Raw genomic sequence first — 10,081 nt, forward strand, 5'->3', positions numbered from 1 at the left:
TGGGTCGGATCTCAGTTTACTATGCCCCCATGGCCACCTGTCTCCAGACAGGCTGCAGAGAGGACACAGGAGGCAAGAGCTTCACTGATCTTCATGAAAATCCTTACGAGGGAGAAACAGAAATGCCTTAGGATAGGAAGCTGTTGGGGATATGTGTTACTGCAACACAGCATTCTCTGATATACCCAACTCCCCGTCACTACTCCTGGTTCACACAGCGGGTATTTGTGAGCACTGAGCATTTTCCAGGATGTAATGAGCTGTCTTTTATTGATATATATAAATTTAAACTGAGGTCGGGGCGCTCTTTGCATTACAGTAGCTTGTGAGGTCTCTTTGAGACAGCTCAGCTGAGTGTCCATCCTGGAGATGGTGCTGATGGTGGTGATGGGGTTGCACAGCCGTCAGTAGCTTCTCCTCCTGATGATGGAGAGGCCGTTCTCTTTATATTCTTTGTCAGTGATCCACATGTTCTCAAAGCTGGAGAGTGAGGCCAGGATAGAGCCGCCTATCCAGGCTCCATATCTAGAAAACGGGCAGGTGGACACCTGTATGGGGTGAGGGAGGCAGAAGATGAGGAAAGTTCGTGAAGAGGAAGAGTGTGAAGGAATGGTCAAAGGGAAAGAGAGAAGCAGTGGGATGTGGAATTCTAGTGGTGAGAATTATATGGAATTACACTCCTCTTATCCCACTATCTTGTCGATCATTATTTAATCACTAATTTTAATTAAAAAAGAAGGGAGTTGGGCGTAGCGCAGCGGGTTAAGCATACATGGCACAAAGCACAAGGACCTGCTTAAGGATCCCAGTTTGAGCCCCCCCCCCCCCCGCTCCCCATCTGCAGGGGAGTCACTTCATAGGCGGTGAAGCAGGTCTGCAGGTATCTGTCTTTCTCTCCCCCTCTCTGTCTTCCCCTCTTCTCTCCATTTCTCTCTGTCCTATCCAACAACGACTACAACAATAAAATAATAAGGGCAACAAAATGGAATAAGTAAATAAATATATAAAAATATTTATTTAAAAAAAAGAATCCTGCAGGTAGTCACACACCCCAGTGGCCTGCTGCAATGGCCCTTATTTTAAAAAAAAAAAGAAGAAGTTGAAAAATAAGAAAACGCTAAGCAGAACTTGGATTGGGGTCAACGTAAAAGACCCTGAGTATGGGGGAGAGGGGAGTTCAGGTCCTAGAACATGATGGTGGAGGAGGACCTGGAGCGAGTTGAATCACTATGTGGAAAACTGAGAAAGGTTACATGAGTACAACCACTGCATTTCACTGTTAACTGTAAACCATTAATTCCCAAAGAAAAAGGAAGGAAGGAAGGAAGGAAGGAAGGAAGGAAGGAAAGAAAAAACTATGCTCCTGTGTGAATGGCTGTCCTATAAACACTGCTCCAGTAAAAGGATTTGGGGAATTAAAAAGAAAAAGAAAAAAAAAAAAAAACCCAGCAAATAAAGAAGTCATCACACTAGCTAGAGAATCCTCCTTCCTCATTGTGGTCCAGAGCTTTGGTTGCTTTGCCCTGATCTTTCTCTGTGCGAACACCTCTTAAGTTGATTTTCTCCCACTCTGAAGCTGTGAGCCTCTTCTGCAGGGGCTGTTCCCTCCGTATCCCTACCCTCTGACACCTGTGTGATTCTGAGGTCCTTTTCCTCCTAGCTATTTATCCAGTAGCCCTTGTCAGAGCACAGCCCCTCTGGGGCCCCATCTTTCCTTCCCTCACTGCCTCTCTGATGCTACTGGCTCCTTTGTACTGAATTCCATGTTGTGCCGGCGCATATCATCTTTCCATCTTTCCTTTATCCTCCCTCCCTCTCTCACTCCCTGCATGTAAGTTACAAGCTCTTCCTGTTTGCAGAGGCCTCAAGTCGCTGTTGATGGAGCTGCCCCACCCCCCACCCCCGGAAGCTCCCAGTGGGTGGAGGGGAAGGATGTTACCTTCACAACCAGTGTTGGGGACACCAGCTCGGACATTTCCCTCTGCAACCTTTGCTGCAGGCCATTGCAGGAGCCGGTGCCTCCTGAGAGCAGGATGTGACTGAAGAGGACCTTCCAGAGGCTGGGGCAGCAGGAGCTAATGGCCTTGTAGGCCCACATGTGGATGCCAAGGCTATTTTTCTCTATAGGGTGATCGGAGGACGAATGAGACAGAGGAGTCAGACACTGGGCCAGATCATCTCTTCAATAAATAACTGGAACGGGGTGGGGGTGGGGCGTGCTGTGGCACTCCCGGTTATGTGCACATAATACTAAGGGCAAGGACACGCTCCAGGATCCAGGTTCAAGTCCCTGACTCCCCAACTGCTGGGAGGACGCTTCAGAAGTGATGAAGGTCCCTGATATGGAAAAGGGGCATAAATGTTGTTGTTGACCGTAAACCCCGTCGATTTGATGTGACCTGGGGCCCATATTCAGCTTAGGCTCCTATATTCAGCTTAGGCTTCAACGGAATCTTGGAAATGGATGCCATCTGCCACGATAGTATTTGCTCCCAGACATAGAATTCATTTCCTGAGCTGAGCAATGTTTCTATTCTGTGTGGGAGTGTGTGTGTGTGTGTGTGTGTGTGTGTGACCCCATTCTGTCTCCTTCTCAGTGTCTCACCTATGAGGTCTGCCTGGAAAAGGGCTTCAGGACAGAAGAACCTCTCCTGCCCGAGTGTGATCTCTTCGCCATCGGGAAGCTGGAATTTCTTTGTGCAGGGATCCAGGTTGCCTTTCTCCTTCTCAAAGTTCAAAGCCACATAGCAACATTTTTCTTTCATCTGCCGGATGCACTCCTGGTCCACTGCACAAGAAAGGAAAAGGAGGAGTTCAGGATAGTCTCCATGTTTATCTTCTGAAAGGGTACAATTATCCATCACTCATGAGGTTATCATAAGGATAGAATAAACTAATGCACAGAAAGGTCTTTCTAGCTGTGAAGTGTCATTGCACTTTTGTCAACACCCCTTCAGCCCTCCACCCCCACCAAAGAGTCATTGCTGGGACTGGGTTCTGGCACCACAAATCTACTGCTCCTGGCAGCCATGTTTTCCACTTCATTGGACAGGACAGAGAGGAGTTGAGAGAGGAGGAGGGGAGAGAGAGAGAGAGAGATAGATAGATAGGGAAAGAGACCTGCGGACCTGCCATAAGGAGATAGATAGATAGAGATAGAGAGATAGAGAGAGAGAGAGAGAGAGAGAGAGAAAGAGACCTGTGGACCTGCCATAAGATGTCACGTATGAAAAGTTCGTTCTGCAGGTGTGGAGCAGGGGCTCGAACCTGGACCCCTGTGCTTAGTATTATGTGTACTTGGCCAGGTGTGCCACTGGCCAGCCCTGCATAATTGTCAATCTTTACAAACCATTTTTTCGCTGTGATACTGTTGTAATTTACTTGCTTTACTGGGTTTCCATTCTTTTTTTTTTAATTTTATTTATTTTTTTACTTATTATTGGATAGGCACAGAGAATAATTGAGGGTTAAGGGAGAGATAGAGAGGAAGAAAAACAGAGAGACCCCTGAAGCCCCATGCTGCACCACTCAAGAAGCTTTCCCTTGAAAGGGGGGGACCGAGGGTTTGAACCCGGGTCCTTTTGCACTGTAGCGTGTGCTTATCCAGGTGCACCATCACATGCCTGCCCTGCCATTTTTTTTTTTTTTTTTTTACTATCCTACACTTTGAATTCAGCTGAACTTTGGCCTGACCACTGTCTGGGGAGATGGGACAGTGAGCAGAGCGATAGATTTGTCAGTAGAGGTGCTGTGCCGGCTCTATGATGGGGACACAAATCCTGAAACGAAGTGAAAAGTCAGATGGACTCAGCCTCATCCTCTCCCGTGTCCCTGGCTTCCCATCCATCCCAACCCCTGCTCCAAAGGGTGAAGGGATGAATGTTCCCTAGCTTTTCCTCTCCCTACAGAGATATCTCCCCACCCACTCCCCGCCCTCATGATGATGCAGTGTGAATCAGTGAGGGAGTTCACTGCACTGACACACTTACCCTATGGTCCCAGGCCCCATAGCTTCAGGACAGAGAGCCGCCTGAGAAGTGAGCCAAGAAGCAGGGCGTTACCCTGCTGAGAATCTTAGTTCCCTACCTGTTCCCACTAACACGTTCCTTCCCTTTGACAGGAGCTTCAGTAGGTACAAGGTTAGGTCTTGACCTGCCACGTCTGTCTTGAGGGTTGAAAGATGCAATGGACAGCCCTCAATGATGGGCACAAAGTACGTCATTCCTTCTCCAGATTCGATGATGGTTCCTACAAGAGAACACGCTGGAAATGCCATCTGGCCCACACAGCCTCTCTTAGCTGTTGTCAAGTCAGTAAAGGAGGACATGGAAGAAAGAGAAACACTCAGATGGGGAGCCGGAGGGTCTTGGGATGTACTGTTCTTTTTCTTCTCTTCTTTTATTTTTTCTTTTCCCTTTAATTCTTCCTCAGTGATTTAATGACTAACAAAATTGCAAGACAACTTTTAATGACTAACAAAATTGCAAGACAACAGGGCACAACTCCCCAACTTTTCTGTGACTATTTGGCAATGAGGGAGGTGGGAGTCCCAGAGCTAATAAGGGAGTGAGCTCAGCTCATAGGTGCAGAATTAGCAGAGGGCCACTCACCAGATGTGTAGCCAGAGGCAAAAAGAGAGAGGACCCCTTGGTTGGATAAGTTTAAAGCAGGCACATTGAAGGTCTCAAATAGGATCTGGAAAAAAAAGAAAGAAAGAAAGAAAGAAAAAAGAAAGTGTTAGCAATCACTAACTTTGTAGGGGAGGGTCTACCTTTATTTTCAGGGACACTTGGTTTGTCTGAGAAGCAAAGGGTTACAAGACAGTCACACTTCACTCAAGTGCTGCCCTACTGAGTGCTAGGCCTCTGTTTCCCTGTGTGGAAAAATGAATTCACAACTTCCCCAAGAAGGGAAAGTTAAGAGACTGATTAGAGAACTTTATATAGTGGCCTAGGTGGTAGCACACCTACTTGAATGCACATGCTACAGTGTGCAGGGACCTGGGTTCGAGCCCTCAGTCCCCACCTGCAGGGGGAAAGCTTCCCAAGTGGTGAAGCAGGGCTGCAGGTGTCTCTCTCTCTCTCTCTCTGTGTGTCTCTATCACCCCATTACCTATTAATTTCTACCTATTTCTATTCAATAAATAAAAATAGCAAAAAAAAATTAGAGAGAACTTCACATGTCCTGTAAACCACCTGTGAACAGGATGAAGATGAGGCTGAAGTCTTCAGTGACTACAGAGTAGCTCTGTTTTCTCCCTTGAATGCACGTATTTCTATCAGGCTTCTTTGCAAAGCAGGGAGGCTGGTGGGTAGGGCCACAAAGAACAGTCAGGGAGTCAGGGAGCTGGGACCATCGGAGTAGCTCATGGGAGCACATCTGTCTCTTCTTGGGGGTTTAAGTTCAAGGTGAACTGTTGGACACCCCCAATTTCTCAAAGTGTGTCACTTGGAGTTGTAGAGCCCTGAGTTATAAAGCCTGTTACTTAATGACATAAGCTTATTATCTTTTTCCTCCTCCTCCTCCTCCTCCTCCTTATCCTTCTCTTTCTCCTCCTTCTCCTCTTTTTTCTCCTCTTCCTCCTCCTCCTCCTTCTTCTTCTCCTTTTCCTCCTCCTCATCTTCTTCCTCCTCCTCCTTCTTCTTCTCTCCTTTTTTCTCCTCATTTTCCTCCTCTTCCTTCCTCTTTTTCTTCTCCTTTTCTCCTCCTCCTTCTTCCTCTTCTCCTCTTCTCCCACTTTTCCTTCTTTTTAATGAATCTCCTCAGGTCTGGAGCTCTTGGTTCTAAGCTGTGCTCTGGGGCCTGCTTTCAACAGCTGGGGTTCCTTCTTACACCCAAGACAGGGGGCTATGTCTTCCTGGCTCTTGACTGGTATGAGCTCACCCTCTAGTCCATCTTCTGACTTATCCAGGGATGGTGTGCAGCTTCTTCAACTCATACTCTTGTGATTTATTTATTTTTATTACATTTAATTTTTTTTATTAGACAGAGACAGAGAGAAATTTGTGAGAGAAGGGGAGAGAGGGAGAGGGAAAGAGACAGAGAGACACACCACTCGTGAAGCTTTCCCCCCTGCACGTGCGGACCAGGGGTTGAACTCAAGTCCATGCACACTTTATTGTGTGCGCTCGACCAAGGGTGCCACTGTCTGGCTCCTCAAACTCATTTTCTGATGCATGATCACTGAGAAGCTGCGCAGAGAACAAAGGTATGCCGGCCACCTGCAGTCACTCATGTTCCCCTCTGGCTCCAATTCCTGTTCTCTCATGGGCTTTTACTGGGTGACAAAAGTTTACTAGCAGGTCGGGGCCGGGTGGTGGCACACCCGGTTGAGCGCACACATGTGTGTTACAGTACGCAAGGACCCAGGTTTGAGCCCCCCGGTCCCCACCTGCAGGAGGAAAGCTTTTCAAGTGTGAAGCATTGCTGCGGGTGTCTCTCTGTCATTCTCCCTCACTATTTCCCTTTCCCTCTTGATTTCTGGCTGTCTCTATCCAATAAATAAATAAAGATAATTGAGACAAAGTTTACTAGCAGGTCAACAGACCCTCCCTCCCCAAAGGCCTGAAGCTGCTCCCTGTGACAAACACTGTTGCTGTCAGGCTGTGGCAGTCATGATGTGGGCACAACGTAGGCCTGCCGCAGAGCCAGAGAGCCCCATGCGAGTGGGCTCCCATTACCAGCCCTGCCTGTGTACCCCTGGAGAAACGCTTTTGATGTTTCTCACTCTGTGCTCTATTATAAGACGGACTTGTGTCAATAAATACCCTAAGAGAAGTCAGTTCTAGGTCACAGTCAGTAAACATACTGGCATGTCACGCTCGGGACCACTCTTACACATAAGCCTTTAGAGAGTCTTTTCAGACCTGGGGCATGTTGGAACCCAGGATCCCTGTAGACACCCATAGAGAGCTTCAGAGAGAAAGAGAGGCCAGGAGCTTTTAAGTCAGGGTTCAAATATCAAGCCAGACTGAACACATGGTGATGATGATGATGATGATAACAGAGCTGGGGGGTGGCGGGTGGGGGAGTCAGGCCTGATTGTTCTGTCACATGAGCCGAACTCCTGGGTGCCCCTGTCCCCCTCATGTTTGTGGAGGGAATCCGGGTCACCCAGCCTCATACAGAGAACACTCCATGGCTTAAGTGACGCAGTTTGTGTGGGGACCTGTCATTCTGCGATCCGAAGCAAACCTGGGGAGTCTTTACTTCGTGGAGCAACGAGAAAATGACGCCCCGAGTTGGTACCCAGACTGGAGGCACAGGACTGATCGGGTGCACCTGCCTTCCTTGGGGTGACCTCCCCAGTCCCACTGGTCCCCTCACCTGTGACACTTTTTCTTTGTCTTCCATTGAGATTGTAGGAGACTCTGTCAGCATCAGAGGATGCTTCTCTGGGGCAACGTGGAGCTGAGTGTAGAAGGCGTAGTGCCACAGCTGTGAGGAGAAGGGGACACAGGGCATGGGTCTGTGAACGGTGACACAGGCAGAAGCTGTCAGTGGTGCATAGATGGGGAGACCGTTACCCCCCGTACAGCATCACCAAGAAGATGCGTCCCCCTGACAGGACACACAGCTTCGGTTGTGTGTCAGGCCGTGGGTTCCAGAGGGGCAAGACAACCCACAAGGCAGGTCTTTCTGCAGAGTGTCTGGATGTACGCAAGGATGGACAGATGTGAGCACAGGGAGGCCTGAGCTCTGGGACACCACGGGGCATATGGCTCTAGGACAAGAGTCCTGGTTTTATTCCTACCCAGGAGTGATCATCCCACATTCTTCCTTCTCTTTCTAGCTCATCTCACTTAATGTGATTCCTTCAAGCTCCGCCCAAGAGGAGGTGAAGGAAGTGAATTCATCATTCTTAACAGCTGAGTATTATTCCATGGCATGTATGTAGACTGAAACTTACTCAGCCCCACATCTGTTGCTGGACACCTGGGTTGCTTCCTGGCTTGGGCTATTACAAATTGTGCTGCTGTGAATACAGCTACACGGAGATCATTTTTGGACTGGTGTGTTTGTTTCTTTAGGATACATCCCCAGGAGAGGAGTGAAACTTGGACTGGTTCTGTGTACTGCAACAAAGCGAAGGACTTTGAGGGAGGAGAGCAAGGAGAAGGGTGGCTAAGTGGCTTTCAGATCCTGCTGCATGGTGGTGGAATAGGACCTAAGCTGGTGGCAAGAGTGTTTTGCAGACATTTGTGGCCAAATGGGGGAGATTGTGTTCACGTGCCAAGAACTTCACTGTAAACCACTGACCTTCCAATTAAAAAAAGGCTCTGGGGTGGAGGCAGGGGAACAGCTAGCTAAAGGCACACATCACTATGCACAAGCACAGAGACCAGGGTTCGAGACCCCACTCCCCAGCTCCAGGGAGGTGATGCTTCACCAGAGGTGAAGTAGGTCTGCCGATGTGTCTCTGCCCCCCTACCTCCCCATCTCTCTCAATATCTCTTTGTCCTATTCAAACAAAGTAGAAAGAAAACAAAAAATAATATGGAAAATATGGCCTCCGGGAGTGGTAAATTTATAATGTTAGCACTGAGCCCTAGTAACAAACCTGGTGATAAAACAAAACAGCAAAAACAAGCAAGCAAACAAACAAACTCTGTATCCTTAGCAGAGGTCCTTGTTCCAGCACGGTAGGTGTGTGTCTACATCTGTTTCCTCATCTGGAGAGAGGATTTTGAGGGTCCCTGTATATGACATTTCCACATGGATTAGTATACTCTTCCTAGCACTGCCTGTCATAGAACTAAGAGATAGATCCCTTACTGTCCCCATTCTGGGAAGCTGGAGTTTTCCAAACTCCCTGCAAAGTTTTTCCTCCCAAAGTCTCTCTCATGGAGATGCCATCTTGTCTCTGTGTTTCCACAGTGTCATCTCTCTGTGGATGTCTGCATCTTGATACCCTCTTCTCTTAAAGAGCCCCACTATGCAGATTAAGGCCACCCCAGTGGCCTCATTCTGATGCACTTGTCTCTTCAAAGACCCTGCTTCCAGTTAATTCATGCATGTGGCTATCACAGCCATCACTGGCTATTCACCTCCAGATTTTTTTTTAACCTCTCCCAAGTAAAATGTTGTCTCTGTTAAACACTAACTTTGCATCCTTTGCCCCTCTGGCTTTTGGCACCTGACATGCAACAGTCTATCTCTGCACCTGATGTTGTCAGGCATCCCCTATCGGAGGAATCAGGAATCAACAGTGTTTGTGCCCTTGAGACTGGTTTCTTTCAATCAGAACGATGCCTTCAGGGCTCATCCATGTGGTAACACCTGTCAGAAAGCCCTTCCTTTCTAGGGGCAGATTCTGTTTGTTTGTAGGGATAGACCATACCTGGAGTATGATGGTGATGGGTGAGGGTACTTCCAGATGACAAGAGAGCAGATAAGACTACTTGGCATCAGTGTGTGTGTGTGTGTGTGTGTGTGTGTAAGTTTGGGCCAAGGGTGCCATCAAGCAAGCTGATTAGCTTAATCACTTCAGGCCAATTAGGCAGGCCTTCTCTTGGGATGGATGGGCCTGAGGGTCAATTAATTCAGGCTACCAAGGTAGCCCCTTTGTGGTTCTGGGAGGAAACCCAAGGTGAATTAATATCCAGTCCCTTTGAGGGTATGGGTGGGGCAAAAAAAATGAATTGAAAAAAAAAGCAGTAGATGGCTAAATATTTCTTTTCTTTCCCCATTAGGGTTTGCTGTTCTTGATATTACCACACTGTCTATACGCATCTCTGTATGTAATCACATCTCTGCACATGTGGAAAGTCTTGAGTCTCTTTGTGTCATGACATCATTAATCAATCAGTGAAGGCAACTGTGTGGTGGTGGTCCAGCTGATTGAGGGCAGAATGGGTGAAGCATTTTCTTGTTGACTCGTCAAAAAAAAACTAGTTTAATTATGGTGTGAAATCTCAATGTGTCATGAATTCAAATGGAAACACCAGCCCGGTCTTAATAAACATTGACCACAGTGAAAGTAAAGCCTGTACTCTCCCTTATAATTTTATTTATTTTTATCCCTTTTGTTGTCCTTGTTGCTTATTGTCTTTGTTGCTATTATTACTGTTGCTATTGCTGT

The 10,081-nt window shown here is 47.6% G+C and overlaps 1 protein-coding gene across 4 annotated transcripts in view; it reads right to left on the bottom strand.

The window, feature by feature from the left end:
- The window catches only part of LOC103110344 (uncharacterized), a 20,418-nt gene continuing 10,337 nt past the window's right edge, over positions 1-10,081 (bottom strand). For 3 of the 4 annotated variants that reach the window (XM_060176198.1, XM_060176199.1, XM_060176197.1), the window contains 6 exons: positions 7,327-7,437; positions 4,611-4,695; positions 4,087-4,248; positions 2,606-2,788; positions 1,940-2,121; positions 1-548 (listed from right to left, as the gene is read on the bottom strand). In XM_060176198.1, the coding sequence (XP_060032181.1) occupies positions 405-548; positions 1,940-2,121; positions 2,606-2,788; positions 4,087-4,248; positions 4,611-4,695; positions 7,327-7,437 (867 nt within the window). In that variant the 3' untranslated portion in view covers positions 1-404. The remainder of the gene's footprint in view (positions 549-1,939; positions 2,122-2,605; positions 2,789-4,086; positions 4,249-4,610; positions 4,696-7,326; positions 7,438-10,081) is intronic. The other variant, XM_060176200.1, reaches the window with a different exon arrangement.

The sequence above is a fragment of the Erinaceus europaeus genome, chromosome 17 (genome assembly GCF_950295315.1).
Source record: "Erinaceus europaeus chromosome 17, mEriEur2.1, whole genome shotgun sequence".
NCBI classification, from domain to species: domain Eukaryota; kingdom Metazoa; phylum Chordata; class Mammalia; order Eulipotyphla; family Erinaceidae; genus Erinaceus; species Erinaceus europaeus.